We start from the raw sequence: 26,429 nt of genomic DNA on the forward strand, positions 1-26,429 counted from the left end.
GGCTGCTGCTCTGTGCTGGGATGGCACAGGGAGCCCTTGGCACCTCATGCATCACTAGGATTGATAACGGTTTGTGGGGAGGCCCTTTTTCTGCAGAGGAGGGCTGTCCAAGGAGGAGTGGGGGCTGAGGAAGGATTTATCAGATCCATCACTAAAGGACTGTGCTGCACTGTGCAGTTTGGAGCGTGTTTGTAGTTTGCTGCAGCACAGCTGAAGGGATGGCAGTGTAACCCAGAGTGAAAGGGGAGGTTTCCCACACAGGCTGGTAAGGGATGTGAATTACCTTTCCCCACCACAGCAATCCATAGCTGTGATGTAGAACAACACCATCATTTATACGGGTGGTTGCCTTAGCGGAGAAAACATTTGGATCCTGCCTCAACTGGAATTTTCTTAGTTGTTGAACTGTTTTCACATTAAAATAAATGTGATTAAGCCCTTCTTGTACTCAAGTGTTGATGAAAGAATTGCAGAGTCTCTTAGAGATTTAGTTTATCATTACAGTGCTGGATCTTACTCCATTCACCAGCTGCCTCCTGTGGGTAAATTAATCCTCAGTGTATTTATACACGGATTACAGTGAGTCAGTAACACCAAGGCCTTTTCTTTCAGTTATTCCACTCAGCACCTCCTCAGGTAAGAGATGTTATTTGGTTATTTCTCACTCTCTAGGGCAGTGCAAACTGTGGCTGTGTTTCACACAGTAAATGATGACCAAGATTATGGTAATGTTTTTGTAGAATTCTTTAAAGGTCATTATCTGAGAGTTTGCAGCTAGTAAACATCCCTGGAATGCTTCTGTGGGACAGTTACATTTGAACTGCTCTTTGGTTGCACTGGTGGAAAGGGAACCAGCAAGTTTAAAATCCAGTTATTTTAACAGTGCTGTTGATGAAGGACTGCACTTTAAGAACCAAGTCTGCTGATACTGCTCCTAAAGATACAGAATTTAATGCCTGGGCAGTGTATTTTTGACTTTCTGCAATGAGAGGCATTTCAAATATTAAGGCCAAAATGGCACATCATATCGAGCTGTAAATACAGCAGCCAAGGAGGCAGGTGAAAGTTACCCCCTCTCTGAACACTGCCATCCCTGAGGCACAGTCAGGCTCTGGACACAGGCATCTATGGAATTACAGCTGCTGGTAACACAGTGGTACTTTGCTACAAGGTGCTGTATTCTTGGACATGCCAAAAGGGATTTTGCAAGAAGCATTTTTTTCTGATAAATTACTTTTATTTTTCAAAATTGCTTCAGTTTAAAGTCACTTTTCCATATTTTAACTAGCCACGACAATGACATTATATTTTTAAATTAAATAATTTTCTAAATAATATTTTAGAAGGCAAATACTTAGTACTCAAACATAAACAACTTATAACTTATCTTTTTTTTCACTTAAACCCAGTTTTTTACAGTAAAGTAAGTGAAACTTGGCAATGGAGGGAAAAATGCAAAGGTACATTATAAAGCTTATTGTATGCAATCAGGTTGATTGTTGGAGATGTAAACACTGACTATTAAAAGGAAAAATCTTGATACAAAAAAATACAATCCTAATAATTCTCTAAAAATACATGTAATAAAGTTATTTATTTGGACAAGATACTGTGCAAGGTATGCAAAACCTATTAATGCAACACATTATTTATGGTTCTCCCACAATGTATAAACCAGAAATCTCTAATCACATACTGGAAAGATCAACAGGTTCTTCTTTTAACAGTAAAGCATCTTCAATCTTCATTCACATTTGGACTTGGAAACAGTGCTTTCCTTGGCATTAAATACCAAATATGTTCCTTAAATACGTGCAAACATAAGTTTTACTTCTACAAATACAGTACTGAGACCACACCAAACTGCTCATCATATAAAAATAGCTTCATATACAGTCACACACAGAGAGGAGAAATGAATGTAAACTGTCCAATTGCAAGAAATAAGTCAGGAATAAAAGCTTTTTTTGCGAATGGAAAGTGGTTTCATGTTGGAAAAAGGGATGAATAAATCACTCAAAATGAAGAGCAGAGCTTCATTCTGAACTGCCATCAGTGTACACTGGCAAACTCCACCGCTCTCAGTAAGGTTGTTTAGCATTCCTACCACTGTCAAGTCAGAGTTTAAGACCTTCCCTTGACTTGTGCAGTATGAAAACATAATTTGCAATGATCTGGAGCAGAGCCTCCAGAGTCTCGTGCCTTCCAGCCTCCCTAGGTAGGCGTCTGTGTACCTCAATTATCCCAGTTTCAGTTCAGCTGAAGACAGAACACAATTTCCCAGCACCTGCAGTGACAGTTCAGAGCGAGACATCGCTGAGCCCAGCTGACCAGGACTGGGCTCTCCAGTGGCTCCCTGAAACCAGGGCTTCTGCTGCCTGATTAACACATAGCTCACTGGGAGCAAAGACAGCAAAAATTGGCCCTTCCTGCTACCTGCAGCCTAAACAGAGCTGTACAGAATTTGATTTTGCTGATGGGAGCAGGAACAACCTGACCGAAGTCAGTCCTTACACACGGAGCCCTCCCATGAGCAGAGCTCTGTGCCTGTGTAAGGGCCTCTACAAACAGGACCAGCTGTGTTTGCCTGCAGTTCATTCCAGCTGAAACACCTTCATCTGTGCTCAAAGATGAATCTCAAGGACGGTGTGCAAGATGTGTGAACATGAGAGAAATGTAGGGAGCATAAAAAAAAGTAAATGCAGTGATCATCGGTGCAGATATTCACAGTTGTATGGTGTCTAGCAGCTATGATTAAGGGTCAGAAATACATTGTGGTTGAAAACCTTGCCTGCTTTGACAAAACTATGAACTCTATCAAGTCACATTTACACAAGATGCATTAGAAGGATTCAGTACTTAAAATACCCCATTGCAAAGTCCAGTTCAGTCAAACATATTAGTAGCACAAAAATGTCATGTTTTTCTCTCCAAGCAGTAGACATCTATTTCTTTTTAAACTATTGTCTACTGCTGGTTAGCAACCCGAAGATTGCAACAATTTAACAGTTAACAGAATTTCTGTCCAATTCTTGACTTTCACTGACCATCAGAGGGGTCTTGGAGTGTTCTGTTTTCCCTTTACTCTCCTCATCTCCCTCCTTCGATGCTGCCGGGTTCTCCTCGGCGGTGTCAGGCCCAGCACCCCGAGATGCTTCTGTTGCATTTCCTCTGACTGTGATGTGCTCCCACCCACCCTGGGAAAAAGGGATACAGGAAGGAAAGAAACATCACCCTGTCAGTGCTGTACGTGATGGGGTGCTTTATGTGCACTGTTTGTTCATGAGGAAAGTAATCCTGCTCTGGGGTGAATTAGAACAAAGGCCTCCCTGACAGGGAGTTACAGTGGTGGTAAACTTGAGGATTGTTTTTTATTACAGGGAATTGAGATTAGTAGGGTCAAGCATTCATAATAGAGCCACTGCAGGCAGATATTCCACCAGCTTAAAAGATGGCAAAACCTTGAAATGGCCTTTCTCAAAACATTAAAATATTACAGGGTACAACAATGAGGAATAATCATGTGCAGACCAGGAAGGAATACACTTTTTTTAAAATGGCTCTTACTCCACTAGTTTTTCCATTGTAACTATTAAATTACCCATTTAAAATGAACACTTATCAAATGCAAATAACTTCCCAGTTATGATTGCACAGCCCTTTATAATAACTTCAAAAAGGAACCTAAACCTGAAGGAAGATGTCAGTTTCCTGCAGGTCTATCCAAGATTGCCAGTGCTGGCCAGCTGGAGCCCATAGACATTGGGATGTGTAACTTAGGCAGCTCTGTGCCCTCAGCACTTACCCCAATTCCATAATCCCAGGAGAGGCCTTTAGGTTCCAGGGGCTGGACACCAGTCCGGTGGCAGACGGTCCCACAGCTCAGGCTGTGGCTGCCCTGCACTTTGTCAGCTATCACCCACACCTCAAGGAAGCAGAGAGAGGCAGTAAAATGTGCTGCTCTTCCCACATGTGTAATCTGACCCCTCTCAAAACTCAGTCTTGTTCTTCAATAGGCTAAAAATGATTTAATTTAGGCAGAGAGACACTCAAACAAACTCTAGAGCTGTGTTATAATTAAAACATTGCCAGATAAGACTTGACAGGAAAGAGATTAAATATATAAAAGGCCTTGTTAAAATATATAGCCTTCTTAAAAAAAAAGGAAAAAAAAATTAATGAGGCTTTCTGCAGCAGAGGGCTTGGCTGTATCACTATTTCATTGGTATGATTTTTTTCTCTTGCTATCAGATTCTAGCATTTAGACCAACATTTTATGCAATGAAGTCAAACAAAACTATGGCTGAAGAACACTTCATTACTAAAGTATGTTCTACATAATTTTTAATAAACTGAGATACAAGGAAGCTTAATACACACCTGGTCCAGGGGCCCTACAGACATTTTACGGATATTATTTGAAACATGATCCCAGGTAGATCCTTGAGGGTAGCTGGGTGTGATCCCCTGCCTGTACCAAAGATTGCCTGTAAAACAAGGAGTGCTGGTTACAGCCCAGCATGGCTGTTTGTTTGTCTGAAGTGCTACAAACAACCTAAATGAGAAATTAATTCTTTCTGCATTATGGGGAAATGCGGTTTTGGCTAATGGGTTACAAAAATGGACAAAATGAAGTTCCCACTTTGGAGTTTGTATTTCTGTAGTTACTGTTTATAAAAAATAGCAAATACTCTGTTTTGTAGAACTTCTTGGGGAAAAGTGTTCATATAAGGAACTATGCACTAGAAAACAAAAGCAAATGAGATGAAGCTTTGTGAATCTGGTGTTAAAGGCTTGTTTCCTGTACAAAAGGTACATGATTTATCTGGTTTGGAGCAGGATTCCAGACAAAACCCAGCCATGCAGTGCTCTGACAATCATCTGTGTCTTCCCCACAGAGCACAGATGCTGAGTTGTTGTTACCCAGGGCACTATCAGAGTAACAACAACCAAGCCTTCAGAAGCAGTGCTTAAGTGCACTGCTGCTCCAGATCCTTCAGTATGCAATATTACTCTCTTTGGAGCACCAGTAATCATCTGTCCAGTTCTAACCTAGCCTCTCCTTTTTAAATCAGTCTGGTATAGACTAATGTACCTTTTGTAGCACTGACTTACAGTTTTTTAAATCCTTACCATTTTTATCCAAGACAAACACAGACGTTCGTCCCACTGAGACTTGCTTTAACTTCTGTTTTTGAGGTGAAGGGATATGGTACCAACAGTCACCTAAAGGTCACAAGTCTTGAGTTAAGCATTGAAAAAATAGAAATAAGCATGGAAATGTCTGCAGCTGAAATATACTGCTGTGCAGGAAAGCTGTGAATGACATCACACTTCATATATTTTAACAGATGGTTTTTTTACAAATGAACAGCAAATATTCTGCTATAATTATTGTATTATTTGTATGCACTGTTTTGCACAACCATGGGAAAGGCCTCTGGGAAACAGATGGGACTTTTTCAGACATGAAGTGGAGTAGAGCCAAAGATAAAGAAGAAGTTCTTACCTGCAGGTTTGTTTGGAGACACAGAACCCCGGTAGAAGGCAGAACCATCTCTAGCAATAGCCCACACTTGGTAAAATGCTCCAATGGAGATGGAAATGAAGGGCTGATCTGTTCCCACATGCAGCCAGGATGTTCCCTAACAAATCATGGGAGGTGAAGTGTGAAGTAGTGGTTAAAACAGAAACGAGGTTGCTGATCCGCAAAGATATTTGCATATATAACTCTTTGAGTATAAGTAAGTTGGACAATGAAGGGCCTTTTCTAATAAAATCATTGCACTTTAGGCATCTACATGTCTCTGAACAGCTGGACTAGAGCCTTCTTTTTTTTTAATTCCTCACAAAAATCAACTGATATGGGATTTCAGATTCCAGACACAGTATTTCAGTTCTCACTGCTGCACTGCCTTACAGATCAGGAAGGAAAAAAAATTCTTAAATATTTTTCAATTTCTTGTGATTTTTCTCCAAATTCTGTTAAAGTATTTTCTGATGTTTTTCCTGGGTTTTATCCTACTGGTACCAAGAGGCACTGGACTGGGACGATGCTTCACACGGTCTATTCCTCAGCAATTCCTTTAAGGGGGATACATCTGGTGCCAACAATTTCAACAAACAAACAAAACAAGAAAAACTAAGCTGCCAGTGTGGAAAGTGGAAGTAAAATGCTTCATGAGGACATGGCCAGGAGCTGAGAGAGGCTCCTGCAGGTGAAGTGGCACAAGCTCAGGTAGATTATGCAAGAGAAGCACTATTATGAGGGATGTGGGCAGCAAACTGTGCTACAGCTGATGGACAGGGACTTCCAAACCTGGGACACAAAGGGATGGAAAATAACAAGGTGCTTTGAGAAAGGGCCCTGTGTGATTGCATGTACTTGCATATTACAATAAACACATCAATAAGCAGTAAAAACAAACAGGGAGCCTTACAGCTGGATTTTGCTGTGTCACTCCAAGTCTGCAGAGCACGTCTCCTTTGTCACTGATTGCCCACAGTGCTACTGCTTCTTCATCATCTGCATCTGAACTGGGAATTATGGAGATGTCCCACAGGGTGACAGGAGGCACTTCCAGCCATGGCCCGTTGGTGACTATCTTACATTTCCTGAAGCAGAAAAAACCCAAACCTGTCAGAAGTGTATATACTTCCTACAGCTGAATTGGTTTCCCAGTCTATTGTTGACTTCCACTCCTAAAGTCTTTTCATCAGGCAGTGCTTTTCATTAAATATTAGTATTTTTAATTTGAAAGAGGTTTTTAACGATCAGTCGTGTTTTGCATCAAGTTATCAAGTTTTGAAATTTAAACAAATACTGATTTCTCAAAGGTTCTGTTGTTTGGGGGATTTTTTAAGTTACTTTGTAAAACCCAGACCACCCAATTGGTACTACACTGCTCTATAGCTCTCTCAGACTGGGCAACAGCAAGATAATAAATTGCAGAGACAACTTCATACCCAGCTCATTCCTTCCTCTGTCTTGGTTAAAGGAATAACTTCACAATTCTGTTTTGGTTGGTCTGTTAAAAAGGTTACGTAGCATCTTGAGGTAGGCAGGGGTAAAGCAGCTCTAAATGACAGACTTGGTAAGTCATGCTGGGACTTTTGTGTACCTTTTCTGTGGAAATTGCACTGAAGTAGTGCTGTTGATCAGGGAAATTATGTTAGACTCTATCATCACCACAATAATTTTGTGTATGATGAATGTCCTAAAAAACATCAGGACATTCTTCTGTTTTCCAGTTCTGAAAAAACAGATCCAACCCTGAGCAGTTCCCTATTTGTTTTCAATTTTCAATTGGTAGTTAAAACAGGAGGAAGTGTTTAGACTAGAGGGTATTTCTCAAGTAATCTATTTCAAGTCACCATTTTATTTACTGGGTTTGTTTTTCTGCATATCGTGAAATAACACTTTTGATGCTTCAGAACCTCACTTCAAAGCTTTTTGTATAAGGAGCTAAATGCTACTTTGTAGCATCAATATCAAACCCACCCCAGCAGTGTCTAAGTTCATAGCAATTAATAAGCACAGCTATTAGATGCCCTAGTGTAGAAAGCAGAGAAAAGTTGGAGAAACAGGGAACACACAGACTTCCCCAGCTTAAATAGAATACAGAGGCAGTTTCCTCTTTTCTGGGTTCCCCCTGGACATTTCTTCTGAGTGAAATAAGGCTGGACTGTCTGTGGCCCAGCACCGAGTATGTGGAATTCATAAGTTAATGTATTAATATAAAAGGCCTATTACCAGCAGTTACAAGTGACTTAATATGTACTGATTTACCCAGTGTCTACTACTCCTTAATCATTTACATAAGAAAAATCAGATACAGAGAAGAACTGTCTGACTTTTATCTACAGATCCCACAACATCCAATAGGGTAACTACTCATAGAGACTTACAATTAGAGGCATAATGCTAAAGGTCATCAGTTTCTCTGCTGGGTTATTTATTTCAGGTTTCTTTACTTTTTCTTCTGTTAATGAGGTGACAAGACTTTTCACCTCACAGCTAAAGTAGACTTAGTGAGCAATTAGCATTCAAGTTCAAAACTTATTTATGTTGAGGTTCCTCACCTTGCCCAGCGCCTCCGTCGGACAAAGTCTTTAATTGTCTTGTGGCCATGGTAGGACCTACCAAAACAGATGGAAACAATGTTTATGAGGATGTCAGAGCATCTCCAGCCTGACAGCACTGCCTCCATCTGCCCACCAGGCACCCCTGCTGATTTAAAAATTCTTCAAGTGACAGTTTGCCAGGTTCACCTTGCTGCCCTCCCTCCCTGCAAATACTCGCGTGCCCACAAAAAGGGAGGAAATGAGGCAGTGTCATGTCCCTGTCAAAGGGCAGTTAATGTGCAAACCAGAATGAGAAGGAGTGAGAACTGGAGTCTGGGATTTGGTGGAAGAGGTGTTTCCTTACGCTGGGAAGTCAGCTGCATACTGCCAGCCCTCCCTGTCTGTGCCACCCGCCGGGCTGAAGTCGATGTACCAGTCGGAGACCTGTGGGCAAACGGGGACACTGGAACAACAATCAACTCCTAATGTATCATAAGCACCTCTTCTTTTGTTTGCTTCCACCTTTTGGTGGAGAGCAATGACTTGCTAGAAACCTTCTAATACTTTAAATACATACAGAGAAGTTCCCAAATCTTTTTAATTCAGCTGAAAAGGATCTAAGTAATATTAAACAAAAATCCCCACTCAATGGTTAACATCCTTTTGACTATGGAAGATTATTGCTAGTTATGAATGGGGAAAACAAGATTAAATATTACAACAAATCCCAGAAGAAAAATCTGTGCCCCTTGAACGTAAGTCATGTATCCGACTTGCTAAGCCTGGACTTCTTTGTAAAATATTTGTAAGACAAAACTTACCCAAGACCATTGTGGAGAAGGAGGCTTGGTGTTGGTCTTTGTACATTCCTGCAGGCCAGAGGCATCACTCCACATGTATCTGTCTGTGGGCAGACCCCTGTGGTGATGGAACAGTGCACAAGGAATGCAAGGTCATTTATAACAGAGAGTTTAAAAGGCAAGGGAAGAAAAGCTTTTTTTATGGCACTTCTTGCTTTCACACACAAAACACTGCCATTATTAACCTCTGTCTTTAGAAATATCATGTGAGTGATGAGGATAGTGGGAAAGAATCTGTACAATTGCTTCCAATTATACCAAACTTGAGGACCATGTAAATGTTTTTCTGTAGAGTGATATTCCTCACTACCATTTAAAACTAGACTATGAATCCCATATATGTGGATATGTATTTTCCAATACTTTTGCTCAAATATACTATTTAAGGACCCAATGTATTTAGTAAAATATATATAGGAATATGTAGATCCTAATAACTTTTCTGCCTGGCTGTAATAATGACAGAAACTGCACGTAGGCACACTTTGTGCAATCACAAAGCACAAATCTGTAAGGTTTTGCCATAATGACGTTTTGAATGGATAATTACAAATTAGAAAACTGAGAAACACTGCTCCTTCTATCACAGGTTGACTATAAATGTTGGAGGAGACTGAAGATGGAGTAAGTGTAATAACTCTTCCAAACAGAAGCCCTTGTTTCATTGGACAGTAGTAGTATTAAGGTAAATAAATGTAATAAATTGAGTAAATAACCTGCTGCTGTATCCAGTGACAGGGTTCCACCGTTGGTTCTCATAGATGTAAACACATTTCACATCTGACTGTGTATAAATGTTATCAGCACTACTGGCCAGTCCTGTGAGGAATAAACAATGTGGAATAAAGTAAAGCCAAAACCTGTAGACAGTACATTTTAAATTCCAGCAGCTCCTGATGACGGTGTTTCTCAGTGGCAGGCTGTACCTTGGATGAAGCCGCCTCCATGCCCTCCGGTGTGAACCCAGGCAGTGTGGTCGCAGCCGATGCCCCACACCACGCCCCGGCTGTTGCTCTCTATCAGCCGCAGGTGGCCGCCCACCTGCCGCCAGAACCTGCCAGGGAAAGGACTGTACTCAGCACCACATCCTTCAGGAATGTGTGCTTTCCCCACCCACAACCCAGCCATCTTCAGGACAGGCAACCTTCTCTGCTCACTCGTCTGACCACTGTGCAACCTGGAAGTGAAAGCAGCTGCCAGCTGAAAGCATTTCCCTCTGAACAGCTACCAAAAAGCAGATGGGCTTGTTCTGCTCGAGGGGTTTGCAGCACCGTGTTGTCACAGTTGTCATAAAAACTGTCGAGAAACTGCTCCTGGACTGCAGTGTCTGTGGAGGACTGACAATTTCAGATTTCTTGACTCAAATAAAACTGAAAGCTCAAGTTATATTCCAATTACAGCAATTAGATTTACTTTCACTTTAGGCTATCTCTCACGACATTAAAGATGCAGTAACAAAAAATGGGATCTCAGTGAGAAAGGCTTTTGAAATCACAAGGATATCTCCAGCATCTAAGAATTAAAATACGATTTGGTGAATTTCTTCACGTGCAATCAGGAGTAGGAAGGCAGCCATTAACCCTGTCAGCGAGACATCTGCAGTGTACTACACACTCCAAGAGCCCATGAAAGCCACTGAACTGACAGACTTTCTGTCAGTTGGATGGCAGCCCATGCAGAAAGAACAGCTTCAGAAGCCTCTTACATTTGATCACACGGCATCAGCTGGGGTCCGGCCTCCAGCTCAGGACTTGGCTCACTAACAAAGATGTCTCCTTTACAAGTAACTGACCAAATGGCATGGTGAGAAGGAGGGCCTTGAATCCGTCTGCTTTCACAGCAAGACATGTTCAGCAAAGACAGCTACAAAACAAGAAGCAAAAAAAGCTTCCATTTACAGCGAGAACAAAAATTCCCATAGAGATGCTCAGTACTCAGTAAAACAAAATTTTACCTTTGCATGTTCTTGCAAATCAGCAAAGTGAATTTGCAGCTTTGTCTCAAAAGGCACTAGAATTCAGTGGTTCAGAAATTATTACACAACCACTGGAACTGCTGTGGTTTGCAGGAACTGATCAGGATGAAGCATCTCCCAGGTTTGCCCCCTGGCCAGTGTATCTAAGCCTGTCTGCCTGTACAAAAGACTCTCTGCAGCAATGACGACAGAGAATGGTTCTTCTACCAATGCAGACGAACACAATAACTTAATTCCCTAACTCATTCCTACCCTGATCTATATCCAGAGACAGGAAGAGAATGAAAAGCAGTATTTGTGTTGCTTAGATAACTGCAGCACCAGAAAGCATGCAGAGGAGATAACAAGCCTCAGCTGCCTCTAAATAAGTTTGATCAGATGATACCTAAACTTAAAAACCAGATGAGTAGCCTCAGGAGTTTAAATGTAATGCTGACATTTCAGAGACTGGCTTCTATGTTTTATTGCAGATATTGAAATGAGAGATGCCCAGAATTACCCAGTCATGCATTTCTTGCTCTGTTGCGGCTGCCAGGCGGATTGGCCATCGCTGCTTCGTCCTCTCAGGTGTGTACAGTGCAAAGGAGTGCTTGGCTTCATTCAGCACTTCAACTATAATGGTCACTTCATTCAGGAACACATGGATGTACTAAGACAAGAGAAAAAAAAACTCTGTGACTAAAGCAAACCTTCCAGAGCCAGCATTTTTGCACTTCAGGTCTACAAACAAGGCATTCCTGCCAAGGACAGCAAAGAATCAATTCTTGGCACAGAGGGAATGGGACTCAATTTCCAGCCTTGTCCTACCCCTGATTCCTATTACCTACAGGCATTAACCCTACTTGGGAAGACCCTGTTCAGCTAAGCTGGGCTCTTCACAATCAAGAACACTTTGAACTTCCAGAAGAATTCTTAATTAGTGCAGAACTGATGGTTTAAGCAATGTGAGTGGTTTGTGATTGGGTATTTCTGACACAGCATTAACAGAGCTCAGAAAAGCCTGTAGTTTGCTGGTACCTGGCGTTACCTTTGAATTGGCTCCCAAACCTCAGAACAGTAGCGTGCCATAATTTGCCTCCTTTAAAGAAACTGTTTCCCTTTCAGAGGCTTCCCTTTGCCAGAAGCAGCTCTCCCAGGGGTCTGCAGCTGAGCACACCTTTTTCTCCTCATGGTACATGTAATAGATGAACAGGATGCTGTCACGCATCCCATCGCTCCCAGTGAACTGCTCCAGTGCAACTCGAACGTCCATCCACTTATGAGGCTTCCAGTTCCTCCACCACTGCAAGGCTCCAGTTTTAACCCAAACTGACTGCAAGGCAAACACAAGATTACAGGAGTAAAGAAACTGCATGACTCCTTTTCTTTCTCCCAAATGCTGTTTTTGTGACCACAAGTTGTCTCTGCTGCAGGTTAATCTGTATCACACCTCATCATGCATTCATACACCTGTGTCACACATTCCCATACAGTGTATACCAGAGTATGAAAACTCACAAAAGTGGATAAAAAGCTACTGAAGTAGCACATGTACAACAGTAGTCACATTTTTCCCTGCAAGAATGCAGTAGCACACAGGTAGTAATTGACTCAAGTTTGCTCCTGTTATAACACAATCTCTGTTTGGAGTTTAAAGGCTTTGGACATAATTTTTTTAAACTTCATTAAACCCCTGGACTCCAAGTGCTTTTAATCAAATAATTCCAGATGTCATTTGGCAATTAGCAGTGAAGGGACCAAAAATATGAATGAATCTGAAAAAAGCCAGAGTGTCATAACAAAGGGAACATCAAACAAAAATGCTGCTATTTATGTGCTGCCATTGACGTTTGCATCTTGTATTTACGCAAGTTAAATTAGTCCTAATGGCCACAGAGAGGGAAGCTCACCTACTTGAGTCACTGTTTCAATTAAGATGCCTCATCTCGTGGTGAAATAATTCATACAACATTCTGCTGTTGCAACCATTTCTCTGAGGATTTGAGGTCTCACAGTACCCAAATAATGCTGACCAATCCTTTGTTTCTTCCTAAATAAAACTATCTGATAATGCTTTTAGATGAATATGCTGCTCCGTGTTTGACAAGCTGATAATTTCCCACAGGGAGCCCAGACATTAATAATCCAGGAAAGTTGTCATAGACAGAAATAAGGGCAAGAATATAAAGCTGACAGTAAGCTCAAATCAGTATGTCAGAAATGTATTATTGATTCCCAGGTGTGTTCAGAAGAGAAGAGAGGAATCCTCACTGCTTACCTGCTCAATAGCCTGCTCATAGTGTCTGAAATTCTCCAGTTCCCGCTTTGTCCTTTCACTGAGCTGCTGAAAAATCTGCTTCCTCCACGCTGCTGTCTGTGCAGGAGTGATGGACAGGGACAGAGACTGCACAGATGATGACAAACCTGGGACAGAACCAAACCCAATAAACTCCATTGAGCTTTGAGTTCAGTTCTGTGAAAGGTAAAACACTACTCCTTTGAACCCCAGACTGGATCACCCTGGTCTAACACCATTTTTATAATGATTGTAATTTGGAATCAATGCATTACAGCCAAACTTTATAAATGATGTATAGAAATAAGATCACAAGATCATTATATGGAAGCTTTTAAAGCCATAACCTTGTAAAAATGAGAGTTTTGTGACTGAACTGCAAGATAATTAGATAATATACTGCATCATGAGTTAGACTGGTAAATACTGAGATGCCACAGTTCATGGTTTATTTTACTCATTTCAGTAGGAATGGCAGAGTGAGGCAGTTATTGCCAGCATCTGCACCTCCCAAGATAGCCCTTTTTACTCCTTCCTGTTACTGCTCAGTGATATAACATGTTTTGCCTGAAGCTGCAGTTCAATACAATTAAAAATGAGATGTAGATCCAGCACAGATTGCTTTACAAAATTGTTACAGGAACTCAAGAGAAAATACCACTTTTACATTTATTTATCTCAAGCCCAAAATGTTCTAATACAGCTAATACTGCAGCATTATGCTCAGACATGAACCTATTAACAAACTGCAGTAAGAGAAAGTGGGTTAGCACAAGTTTTGCACCATGGCTTTGCTCAGGAAAAAAAAAAAAAAAAACGACCCCAAAATTTTTCCTAAAGAGCATATTGAGCTGAGTGGAACTGGGGTGTGCTGTGGTGATGGCCAGTACCTGATGGAGCAGTGAACCACTTCAGTGGGCTGTGCAGGTCTACCAGACAGCCTCCCCCAGACACCCAGGCCCACAGTGGGTGCTCATCGGCTCCGTACTGGTCTTCAGCTCCCACCGAGAAGGCGCCCAGGGAAGAAAGGCTGGATGTGTCTGCAAAGCTGCTGACAGAGAGCACTGGATGCTTCTGAGCCTCCTTCAAGTCAATGTTTATCCACGGCAGTTCTGCAGGATTTGTGTTTCCAGGAGATTTATTCATTTCAAGGTTATCTTTCTCATTACTAGCTGAAGCAGCAGTGGCTTCTCCTTGCTCAGAGTGCAGAGGATCCAGAGTGAGCTGTGCAGATGTTTCAGCCTGGCTGGCTGGGCCATTCCCAGCAGCTGCAGCTCCCTGCAGGGCAGTGCTGGCAGGGCTTGTGGGCACGCCGGGGAGCTCTGTATCAGAGGAAGGATCTGCATCACCCTGAATGACCGCGCTTGTTTGGTTCTGAATATCATCAGTAAAGAAACAGCCAGCACTGAAGGACAAATAGATAATTAATTATCATCCAAAGCATTGTAAATCAGCACAGGCCTTAGATTGCAGACACGCAGCGACTGACTTAGTGTTTCACTGCAGGAGAGAAACAGTAGACCTCTCTTTTAAATGTCAAATTCTATCACCACAGCCAAGAGTCCAACACAAATCTGGCAAACTGGTCTAGTAAATCTGAAACACAGGAAGGAATTTTACTGATCTTTTCAAACAATTGGTTGTGTAAGCTGCCTACAACTCTCAGGAAAACACATCCCATTTTCTGAATACAAAATAACAAATAGGATTTTTTTAAAGCCCATTATTAACTTCATGATTTGTGTTTGCTGAAGGGAACTTCTCAGCACACACTCTGGCTCAAACAAGTCAGATCCACTGGCATGTGTGGTACAGCCCAGAGGCCAGCAGGCAGGACAAGTAACTGATTTAACCTCCCTAGGAAAAGAAACATACACTAACACTCAGGAAGAATAATTCCTGAGTGGAGTTGACACTCCTTTCATAAACAACATCTTCTCTTATTAGTGACTAGTTCCAGATGGTGATAGTAAAGCCCAGAGCAACATGCTTTACTGCAGGCATGCAGTGAATTCCAATGTGGGAGCTTCAGATTCTTCTCTGAGTGCAACAACTACTGCCTACTGTTAATTTTAATGGCAAAAATGCAAATGCCTTTTGGGATACATAACAATTAGAGATGTGTTCCCCACTCCTCCTTCTCTGTACGCCTTGAATGTAAAGAACTATCTCCTAGCTTTGAAACCCTCGCTGTACAAAGTCTTGAGCAGGTATTTCATGAAGTACCTGAGCAGACTTGTTGAGCTCCCAGTGTGGGATCTGTCACTCTCTCTGCCAGACACAATTGCCTTCCATGTCTTCCCACTGAGCTCACTTGGTGTGACACCTTGACGAAAATAAATCGCTCTGTCATCGCAGCCGATTCCCCAGACCTAGGGAGGGAATGGGCTTGGTGAAGGAAGTGGTTTGGAATGCAGGAGATATCAGATACAAAAAAGGTGCAGTGGTGCAGAATTGAGCACAGAAAACTGCTGGACACAGCATTTTCCTTTTGTGTTCTTCCTTAATGCTGACACTGCAGATGCAGAACAAAATTCTGTACCAAAACCAGTCTGCACCTCCCTGTGCCACACAGGACATGTGCTGGCTGTCACCTTCAGGTGCAGAATTGCAGAACTCAGCCACTTTCTCTCCCAGCAGTTTAAGCCCAGGGCTCCTTTGTCCACCCAGCCCTACTGGCACTGCTGAGAGTCCTCACCATGTGTGAACAGCTCCTGCACTAGAAGGAAGCTTGGAGGTAACATTCCCCTCTAGAGGTGAATGTAAACACCCTCTCAGCTGCTCCCCAGCTCTCTTACCTGGTTGTTCAAGCCTACAGTTACCATCATCATTTCTCCAACCATTTCAATCCAGCTTGTCCCACAAGGATTATGTGAGTTCACTCCTCTTCTAAACCACACCTACAACAACAACAGAAAGTCTAAGTTTTTCTCCTGCTCTAGCAGGAATTTAGTTTCTTCAGTCAATTACTCTTAATTTCTGATACTGGCTTGCCACATTGTCTTAAGAAGTTAAATTACTTCCTTGATTATTTTTCTTTATCAGATAAAGATAAAACAGTTCTCCCAACAGTACCTACATTGTGTGTCCACCTGCAGCCAGAAAAGCCATAAAAGGAGACTTTTTTTTGTAGGAATTTCTGTGACAGTGTTAGTTTTTATGCTGTTGGAAAAATACTTTTTCTTACTATCAACATGCAGGTTATTTTTGATCACTCTGAATGGGCTTCTAGATAGTGTCACATTTAAGCCCTAGAAGCAGAGCTGCCAGAGGGAACTGTCAGGGGGATGTCTTTAGCAGTAGAGCTCTTTAAATTGTCTCCCCTTAGATCTGACTACCAATCTGAAAGTGTCTGTGGGCTGGGCACCTGGAAGAAGTTCCCTCTGTATGTAGCATATATCCATATAGTCATAGCAAGCAGCTCTCTTAGAAGCTTTTGGTTGAATCAGGATGCTTGACTGCCCTGGGGCAGATCTGAAGGAAAATGCACCAGCTTATCTCCATTGATTACAGTGGATTTATCTGGCAGATGGAGCAGGCTGGGCACAGCCTGTTACCATGGCTCAGCTGACAAGTAGTGACTCACTAGAGCAGAGAAACTGAACAGAACTGCTGCACAAGCACAGAGTTCAGGCCTGGCTTTGAATTCAGTGTGAAGGAACAGGGAGTGGGACTCTGTGATCCTTATGGGCCCCTTCCAACCAAAGACATTCCATCACTCTAAGTTAAAACTCCAATAAGAAAGTAATCACACATCCACATAAGAGAAATCTCACCTAATTAAATACCAAACCCCCACATAAAAAGGCTGATGATAAAGAGGGAACAGTTGCAGTAGGAAGATAAAAAAATAGCATCATGCAGCAAAGTGTAGATGAGAATACTCCCCATGCTGCTTTTGATGTGAAATTCAGCCCTTGTGGAAACAGGAGTCACTTCAGTTTTGATGCTTAATATCCCTTAGAAGAGGCTCCCCATCCATTCCCCACCAAAAACCCCACCCACCTTCCAAATCTGTCTGACTTGGGTTTAGAAAATTCCTTCCAAAAGAAAAGCAAGGTCTTCCTTAAATTCAACTCAACTATCACAAACCACAGAGCAATCCCATAACAGGAAGGGGAACTAGAATTCCCCAAATAATGGGGATACAGAGTCCAGATCACCAATGTTCCCTCTGCAGGTTACACTCCTGTTTGAGAGCAGCAGACAGGGAAAGGGAAGAAAAAAGCAGAACATGAGCCCTCTTACTTTTCTATCCTTTGTAACACACCACACCACATCAACACCCACAGAGACGTGCATAATCCCATTTTCTGAGCTTGGAGACTCCACAACACTCCAGGAAATTCCTGCAAAAGACAGAACCCAGAAGGCACTGCAGGTTAGTCTCTTATTCAACACTATGCAAATCAAAGGAGTTTCCAGCCAAATTTAACAAACTTTACCTTGAGGGTTATTCCTATCAATTCCTTCTCTGACAATAGCTTGCCCTTCCCAAAGAGTTGCCCAAAGGAGGTCATAGGGCCCACAGCTGATCTGTACAACTTCACCAGGAGTGGTCACTAAGGACCACGTGGAACCTTCTGGATTGTGATGGCAGACATTTTCTCTGTACCATACCTAGACAAGTTTAAAAAAACAAAAACAAAAAAATATCACTACAACAATGAAACTACTGAGACGAGTAAAGACAAACTGGAAAGAGCAGCTCTTCTTTAACAACATTGTTTTATGTAGTGCATGGCACTCTGACCTTTAAAGGCTGGTTTTTTTAATGTTGATTATGCAGTTGAAGCTATTTCCTTATGTACTAAGGGAGGAGGTTGTTCTACAGAGCAGCTTTTATCATGGAACTGCATCTGGATTGAGTACAGTAACCTATTGCTACAAGTTCTGTATATATTTCAACATTTAAACCACTTCAGTGTGTTTCAGGGCATGTTATATAAACCAAGAGTGAACAAATACATAACACAAAAATGTTACTGTTAGCTGACAGCCTGATCTCACTTTCACTGAACAGAGCTTGCCAAAAATGGGGGGAAAATTCCATTCTCTGTGCAACCTTTGGTGACATCCACCCATTTGCTAGTCTTGGACTGTGCAATTTTCTGCAGATCACAGTCAAAACAGAAAGGTCAAACATAGAAAGCATCCTGTGGCAGTCATACAAGTGCTCCACAGCATGACTGCTGAGTGCAAAATCTTCCTTTTTAGGAACACTTTATCTCCCCAGTGACTTTCACCTGGGAAGTAAAAGCATTTTACAGTGGCAATCAAGTAAGCCTGTAGCCTGAGATGCTTGTCACATATTACTAGAAAGTATGAGGAATAAGGAGTTTTATTCTAAACAATTTAACCAAGATTGCTTGCCTGTCCAGGCAGTGCCTGAGATGTGACTGAAAGCTCAGGCTGTCTGTTAAAAGTACTAGATTCTGCCCTGTGAGACCACAAGTCAGAAACTGTCTAGACACAAAAGAATATCAGATACATGCTGTAAGGATGAAGGAAGAAAAGCAAGGATCAAATCTTCACAGCACTGAGCAAAAGAGGACACCCCATGGGAGGACTAAAACCAACAACAAGAACAAAGATATATAGTTTTCAATAGAAAATAAAATGGCAACATTTCAGAGCTGGATGTTACATTGCCATGTGTGGAGGTGACCAGTTTCCAATCAGCAAGTCTTTGAAAACCATTTTGGAAACTCTTGAATCATCCCTGTCTCTCCACCCCAAAGGCACAGCTCAATGCTTCACCAGAATGTTTTTCAGGTTTTAAGGCTTCTTCTCCTGGTTCTCAGCACCACAGTCAGCATTCTGGGCATTTTTAAGGTACTGCTCAGCCCAAGTTTTTAAGATTCACCTGTTCATAGAGGTGAGAGGCTTCCATAAGACAACAACCCTAGAGGTACTAAGCCTTTCCATTTACAACACAAGTTGTTACGTAATGTAGTCCCAAAGCAGCTTTTCATCCTCTGCCAGATGTACAAGCAGTGCATTTCCTTACCGATAGAAGACAGTCATAACCCTGCCTTGCTTTACAAGCATTTAACTCCTGTTCACTAGTAACTTTCATTAGAAACCTGAGGGAACACACACATACCCTTCCTTGCAAAGACACTGCCCACACTGACAGGCGGCCGAGAGGCTCGTCCGTGATCTCCCATCCGCCGACCGAGATGTCATTGAAGGGGTCTGGCAGCTGGTCTGGCTCATCCTGGGACACAATCTGGAGCAAAGGGAAGGAAGGTTGAGGACAGGAGACACGGCAAACAGGTGACCTGGCTGGTGGCATAACTTGTGTCTTGCAGATTGGTTATGTATCTCTTCCTAGACTGGCTGAGCATGGAGATTCTCCCTTTTATTCAAGGCCTTCCTATGCACAAGAGGGGAAACGCTGCCAAGGCAGCAGGGAGAGGTCTGTGTTTTGCACCCTAACTAAAGGAAACTTCTACTCACAGAACAGTGCATACAGAATTGGAAAGCTGAAGAATGCAAATTATAATTGTTTGTGTTCTTAAAATGGAGCAACAATTATTGAAGAACAGTTTAAAATTTATCCACAGATAAAGGATATCTGTGATAAAGGAACCTGGTGAACGATGCAAAGCAGGTGCCACCTCAAATGAGAGTGCTTTGTCACACAACCAAAAGAAGTTAAAAACTTGATCTGAAATTTGCAAAGGAGCTGAGCATCCATCTCTAATTGCATCACCGTGATATTTGGAACCTTTTAACCACAGGTTTCTATGAAAAATCTCAGCCTTCCATTTCTGCTTACAAGAATAGAAAGTTGGAGGTGAAAGAATTCAGTGAAGTCTAGCCTTCAGAGAAGTAATAAAAAATTAACTTCCATGCACTTGATTTCAGACAATCAGCTGATTTAATATTTCAAAGAGATCCAGAACCTTTGCCCAAATGTCCCGTGATTTGTATCTCCTGTATCTGATCCATCTCCTGCGTCTGACACAAGAATTCCATCTCTTATCCTTTGTGTAGGTGCTGGGGAAGTCTATGGCGTAAGTCCAGCCCTGCAAACAGAGGTTTTCTTGTATGAAAAACAGGATCAAGGGAAAGCTTGAAGTCATAATTCAGAGCAATTCTGCACAGGAGTCACAGCACAAGTCACTCTGTGTGTCTCTAGAGTCCTGATTAACAGATCAGCTAATTCCATGAATGATTTATGAATCATGCCCAAATTCCTCTGGATGATACGCACAGAACAAACAAGACATAATAAAACGTTTTTACTTTCTGCATAGTAGAAACCTTAAATAACAATAGCATTCAGTTGCCAGGATTTACTGGCCTGATCAAAAGAATAAAGCTTCTATAGAAGTTCCTATATACTTCAAAAGCCTTCAAACAAGATCCTTCCTTCTGTTGTATTAGACTTGAGCTATTTCCCAGAAAGAAGTATTTATGGCAAGTTTTATTTTTACAGACTTTTTTACACTTCTATAAAAGTTCCTTTCATTTTACACAGTAAGGATTCCCAGAAAAGATCTCTTCTTGGTATTGTTCACCTACCCCTTTCTCTGTTGGTTCCCCTCCAATATTTTCATCCACATACCAGTCAGACTCCCACTCCCAGTGTGGTGAAGGCAGTGTGAAACTATCAAGCTGCTGGTGTTTTAGCCCGCTCACATCACTCCACTGCCAGCGGTCACTGGGCAGTAATTTCTCACAAAAGCCACCAACTGGATTCCAGCGCTGCCAGAAATAATAAATAAAGTATTTTGTTTGAGATCACTTTATCTCATTGGACATCTACAGGGAGTCATGACATGTTTCTTTTTTTCTGCAGTAGAAGAGGAATAAATTCCTGGGGTGAATTAGAAAGTGTTCATAAGCCCCTCCCTGACAGCCTTTGGAGGAAGCTTTTTTAAGTATCAAAGAAGGGTTGACTGCAGAGCTCATCCCAACCAAGTCATTTTCAGCTACATAAATAGGACCATCTGATGCTATATTTTACCAGGCACAGGGTTTTTTTCTTTAGTGATGTATGGCACCATGACACTGCAGCATTAGGGTAATGCTCTATGGATGGCCTTGGTATTGCTAATCCACTCCCAGAGAAAGATTATTCATTTCTTGTCTGCTCGAGAAAAACAGCACTGCCTCTGCCAGGAATGGTGTCAAGAGAACTGCATCAGCAAAAGTCTCCTAGATCTTGTTATATTCTTTCCCTAGTCTACCTTGAATCAGTTACAGAACCAATAACACAAGGATTTTCACTAATACTGTCATTTTTTTCCCCCACACTCCTACACATTATAGAAATACTGGCAAACTCTGTCCTGTAACACTGTCTTACATTTTAGGGCACGTGGAAAAGGAGTGGTGCAAAAATATGTCTACAATTTTTACAAAAAGTATTATTTGCTGTTACTAGAAATCTGGCTAAATTGCCTTGCACATTATCTGCAAACTACTTCAGTTTAATTTTGTCGTTGTTAGCTCTTGTATTTTTTTCTGCTTTCTAGTATTTTGTTTTCCGTTTTTCATTACCTAGAACAAACAAAATGAGTTTTAAAGTAACAGAAGTTTTTAAATTTTGCATTTTTAAACAACATGTTTACACAATAAGAGGAACATTCTTAAATGGCTGAAAAGCTGTATCAATATTAAATAATGTAAAAAATTAATTTGTTGTACTTTTGCCCATGCAGGTAAGTTAATGTCTCTTCCCATGAATATTTATTCTATTGACCATTAGAAATCAGAGAAATGTGCTCAAGAAAATCCATCAATTTTCTCTCCCAATTAACTTTTGGTTAACTTTAAATCAAATGTGATAAATTTCCTTTAAAATCCTATTTTAAAGACATTATTTTCAAGTGCATTAAATAGAAAGGATCCCCTTAACACTTTATGCAAAAAGGTTGGAAACATTGTATTTTAATGGAAAGTTATGCCTTTATAGAGAAGTCTTTGTAACACTAAGAAGTAGCATTTTTTTAAAGAAGAATCTATTTCTGATAATGTATCTTTGTTGCCTGGAAGTTACATGGGACATTTTCTTAAGGGGACTGTGTATTTGTCGCTAAGGAAAGGAGAAATGGAAATCACTCAGTGAAAAGGGTGAATGCTCCAGTCTGAAATGGCTCACACAGAACAGGCTGGAGTTCACACTGGCACTGCTTTTGTTAGGAGCAGAGAAGTGTAACTACTTTGGGAATTTAAATACTCCAAGAATAACCTGGTATTTGGCACACATATGCACTCTTCAGAAGTTCCTGATAAAAAATGAAAACAAATGAAACTGATCAATCCTCCTGTAAGAAAAACACACAGAGACAGCTGATGTAGGCTGTGCCATCAGCCCGGGCAGTGGCTGTTCCTGTCATACCTGGTTCTCATAGGTTTCCTCCTGGTATCTGATGGGAACGTCTCCTGAGAACACGTAGGTGTACACTTGATGGTCACAGGCTATTCCCCAGCAGCACTGTTTGACAGCAGAGACCCGTTTGAACTCCAGCTGTGTGTCCTTACAGAGCTCCCAGTACTGGCCAACAGTGGAGAGAGTGTAAACCCTCCCAAAAATGTCAACGGCCCACAGAAGGGAACTGGGCATAGCCATATCTGAAAGGCAAAAATGAGGTTATTACTGGGAATGATGGGTACAAAAATGGATCTTGAACCTACTGCAGATCAGTCATGCTCTGAGCCATCATCAGTCAAATTAATTAAAGATGTAAGGGATGATATTTTAAGAAGAGTCTGTGTAAAGCTGGCAGCCAGATCTCTTTGTCAGAGCTGTGCAGCCAACACCTCTCAGATGCCCCTGAAAAGTCATTAGAAAGACCTTTCTACCAGCCCACTACTGTCCATCCTACAAGAGCTCAGAAACACAGGACAGCTCTTGCAGGCTGGGGACAGATGTCAGTTCTGAACCTGGAGGAAGCAGCACAGACCATTTCATAGCAGGCAGCTCCACTCTGAGGATCTGGTGATACTGGTGGTGCTACACACCCTGCTCATCTCAGCTCCACAGAGCCCTGATATCCCCTGACCCTCCTCCTCAGCCTGCTCTCCATGTAACAACACGCCTACACAGGCACAAAGGCAAGAGTGTGAAAGGGAGCTTCTCCAAAAACACACAGCTGGTTTTGGACCATGGACATATCATCTGCTTCTGCCAGGAAACCTCTTTCAAGCATTTTGAATCAGATCCAACTTCAGGATCTTTATACGTAGGTGTGACGAATTTAAGTACACACACAGCATGGTTTGGCAGCAGAGACCTGGTTGAGTTCCATTCCAGTTCCATCACATAATAACCTGTCATTTTCTGGGCACTGCAGCCCTGCCCTCCTCTGAGGGGTGAGGCAGGTGCCTGAAAGGACATCGGTCTTTAACAAGTCAAGAAAGTCCAATGTATTTCTGTCACTTGACTTCTAGGTGCCATCAAAACAGTCAAATTTTGGTTGTTCTGTATGTTTGACACTCAGAACTGCTGATGAATGTTTTGAACTTTGCCTTCAGCTCCTTTAACTCTGCAGCAGGGAACTGGGAAAGGAAAGGTAGAAAAGTGGACTCAGATCCAACACAGTGAAAGAGGAATTCTTGCTTGGAATCAGTGTGCAACACTGCTTCTTTGTTGTCAAACGGCAACTGTGCTATTAATACAAGAGCCTAAGGAGAGAGGCCTGCCTGCTTTCTGATAAAAGTGGAGGCACTGACTTGCACCGTGTATGTGAATGGCAGTGGTGAAACTCACACAGCTGGGTAAGTGTCAGATTCCCAGGGGATCCCAGGGAGAATATATCCTAGAAGTGTTTCCTAGAAGTGCTGCTGCTAAGTACCTAAAACCCTGGATCCAACAGGTGAAGAACAGGTAACAGTGATAAGAAAACACAAAGCAGCAGAGAATGAGTGATACCAGGGGAAGGTCACAAACAAAATTCTCCTATTAGCTGTAGCATAGCTAAAATGAATCCTCTGGTTTTGACTGTTTTTTCCCTTGTTGTTGCTGGGATTTTGTGTCTGCTCTTGGATCAGCCATTTACCTTCTTTATATCCTCCTATAATGGAGGATATAGAAGGACATAACATGGAATAATGGAATGCAACAAAGTGAAGAGGAGGTGAAAATTGGTGTGTATCACTGGGAAAAGAAAGGCTGTGACCTTCAGTATAAGCACTTAAAATTCTCCAAAGCAATTTCTGTTTATAACAGAATAAAATATTATGCACCTAAGCAACCAGAATGCTAGGGAGTCTGGAGCAAAGGAAGCATTACTGATTATGCAATGACAACCACCTAGCCAGGTAACAAAGGAAAGTGATGCTTGGGTCTCTTAAAGATGGGCAAAGATACAAATGAAGGCCTGGAATGACAGTCCAGGCAGGCAGAAAAGTACTTGGAACAGTCTGGGAAAAGGTGATGAAAAGTTCCAAGGATTATGAAGTTAAGAAAAACATAGATGGGACAATTAAAATAACTCAGACTAATGCAACTGGTTTAAAACACTCAAGGCAGCCAAGACAAGTGAGAGTTTCTATATGTTCCTTCATCTGAACTGTTGAGACAATGTTTGGGGAATCATGGGAAAATCTCAAATGCATTTGGGATTGTAAACTTTTAAGACTTCACTTTAGGCCCCATTGCAGTAGCTGTGCTGCAGAAGATGAAGACAGATATTGCCCAATTTTGAAGGATGCTCAGTGCTGCTGGCTTATGTGATTTTCAGTGAAGGCAGAAGTTGTCAAGTATTCTCAGGGGCCTGGAAAAAAGTCTGATCTGCTGAATTATTCCTCACCCCACAGCTCAGCCAGGTAATTTCGGATACAACTAAAATGCTTAAATGAAGACAACATATTGTTAATTAAAATTATCAGTGGCCTGTCATAATGCTGATTGCTACAGAATTCAAGAAAAACACCCCAACTCCTTGCATATAATAAAAGCCGTGATGTTCCCGGTAGAGCAGGGCCCTGTCCCCCCTGTCAGGCCGTGGCAGCGGCAGGATGTGAACCACCCCAGGCCCGGTGTTCCAAGGCACACACACATACATTTCTGCTCCGTGTCACACGAAGGGAGCGGGGAGCGCTCCGGTACCGCCGTCCAGGCACGGACCCGCCGCTCGCAGCCCGGCAGCTCCGCACGGGCCCTCCCGGCCGGGCACCGAGGCCGGCCGGGCTCCGGAGCCTGCGGCGGCTCGGGGCGGCCCCGGGCCGGGCACAGCCGCGCTCCCCGCGGGCTCCGGCGGCGCCGCCACACGCCCCGGGCGCCCCGCACGCCCTCCCGGGGGCTGCGCCGAGGTGCCGCCACCTCCCCGCGGCGCCGCCGCCGCTCCCCGCAGCGCTGCAGCCGCCGGCAAGGGCGGCAGGGGCCCCACCTGCACCCACCCTGCCCGGCCCGGCCCCGGGCTCGCCCCTCACCTGCCTCCCGCCGCCCGGCGCCGCTCCCGGCGGAAGGAGCCGCCGCGCCCCGGCAGGACGGGCCCGCGGAGCCGCGGCCGGCGGGGAGCGCCGCGCCCACAGCGGCCCACAGCGCCGCCGCCATTGGCGGGGGCCCGGCGCGTCACGGCCGGGGACGGGCGGCGAGCGAGGGACCGGAGCCGGGCTTCTGAGGATAGGGCCTGTTCGGCCCTGAGCAGAGACGGCTAAGAGGGGACCTCACCCGTGTGTAGAAATACCGAAAGGGAGGCGTCAAGAGGATGGGGCCAAGCTCTGCTCGGTGGTGCCGAGCAGTAGAACAAGAGACAACAGGCAGAAACTGATAGAGGACGTTCTGCTGTACGTGAGGAAGAACAGCTTTCCTATGCAGTGACCGAGCACTGGGACAGATTGCCCGGGGGGAGTGGAGTTTCCCGCACTGAAGATGTTGGAGGGCTGTCTGGATGCCATCGTGTGCCGTGAGCTCTAGAACGACCCTGAGCAGGAAGGGATGAGCCGCTGTGGTCCCGTCCAGCCTGACCATTCTGTGATGCTGTGGTTCTGTGCACGGGGCTCGTGCGGGCAGAGCCCGTCCTCTGTCCCACTGCCCGGGGTGAGCGGAGGCTGCAGCTGCGGTGAGGCAAACCAGCCTTAGCCTGAAGTTGTGATGCTCAGGAAATGCCCTGCCTGAGGTGTAAGGAAGGAGGCGGCCTTTCCTGTCACAGTCTGTGGCAGCGCAGTAGGAGCACAGTCACAATCCTCCTTCCCTGGGAAACGCCCCAAAAAAGGTGCTGCTTAACATTTATTGCAGGATATCACACACTTGCCCTGCTACAAATGATAACCTCCCTTTGAAACTGTTGGCTTG

The 26,429-nt window shown here is 43.1% G+C and overlaps 1 protein-coding gene across 1 annotated transcript; it reads right to left on the minus strand.

Annotated features, from left to right (window-relative positions):
• Positions 1–1,215: 1,215 nt before the first annotated feature.
• TECPR1 (tectonin beta-propeller repeat containing 1) lies at positions 1,216–25,688 on the minus strand. Its single transcript, XM_066329688.1, has 25 exons — positions 25,565–25,688; positions 22,530–22,762; positions 20,708–20,890; positions 20,086–20,208; positions 19,281–19,406; positions 17,620–17,794; positions 17,423–17,523; positions 15,973–16,074; positions 15,401–15,546; positions 14,065–14,579; positions 13,157–13,302; positions 12,056–12,211; positions 11,399–11,548; positions 10,630–10,787; positions 9,851–9,978; positions 9,641–9,743; positions 8,886–8,982; positions 8,429–8,508; positions 8,083–8,139; positions 6,441–6,615; positions 5,510–5,645; positions 5,134–5,226; positions 4,381–4,487; positions 3,806–3,925; positions 1,216–3,197 (listed from the first exon to the last, which is right to left on the minus strand). Exons 1-25 carry the CDS (start codon positions 25,686–25,688, stop codon positions 3,003–3,005), a joined length of 3,729 nt encoding a protein of 1,242 aa, XP_066185785.1. The 3' UTR covers positions 1,216–3,002.
• Between the last annotated feature and the right edge of the window lie 741 nt (positions 25,689–26,429).

Source organism: Sylvia atricapilla, chromosome 15 (genome assembly GCF_009819655.1).
Source record: "Sylvia atricapilla isolate bSylAtr1 chromosome 15, bSylAtr1.pri, whole genome shotgun sequence".
NCBI lineage: Eukaryota > Metazoa > Chordata > Aves > Passeriformes > Sylviidae > Sylvia > Sylvia atricapilla.

What these genes read in the sequence shown, in the direction of transcription:
- TECPR1 (XM_066329688.1), bottom strand. Translation starts at nt 25,688, where the DNA reads ATGGCGGCGGCGCTGTGGGCCGCTGTGGGCGCGGCGCTCCCCGCCGGC. An exon ending in GGGAACCAACAGAGAAAGGG is followed by an intron (nt 20,209 to 20,707) that starts GTAGGTGAACAA and finishes CTCTGTTTGCAG; the next exon opens with GGCTGGACTTACGCCATAGA. An exon ending in GTCACTGGATACAGCAGCAG is followed by an intron (nt 8,983 to 9,640) that starts GTTATTTACTCA and finishes CCATCACCACAG; the next exon opens with GGGTCTGCCCACAGACAGAT.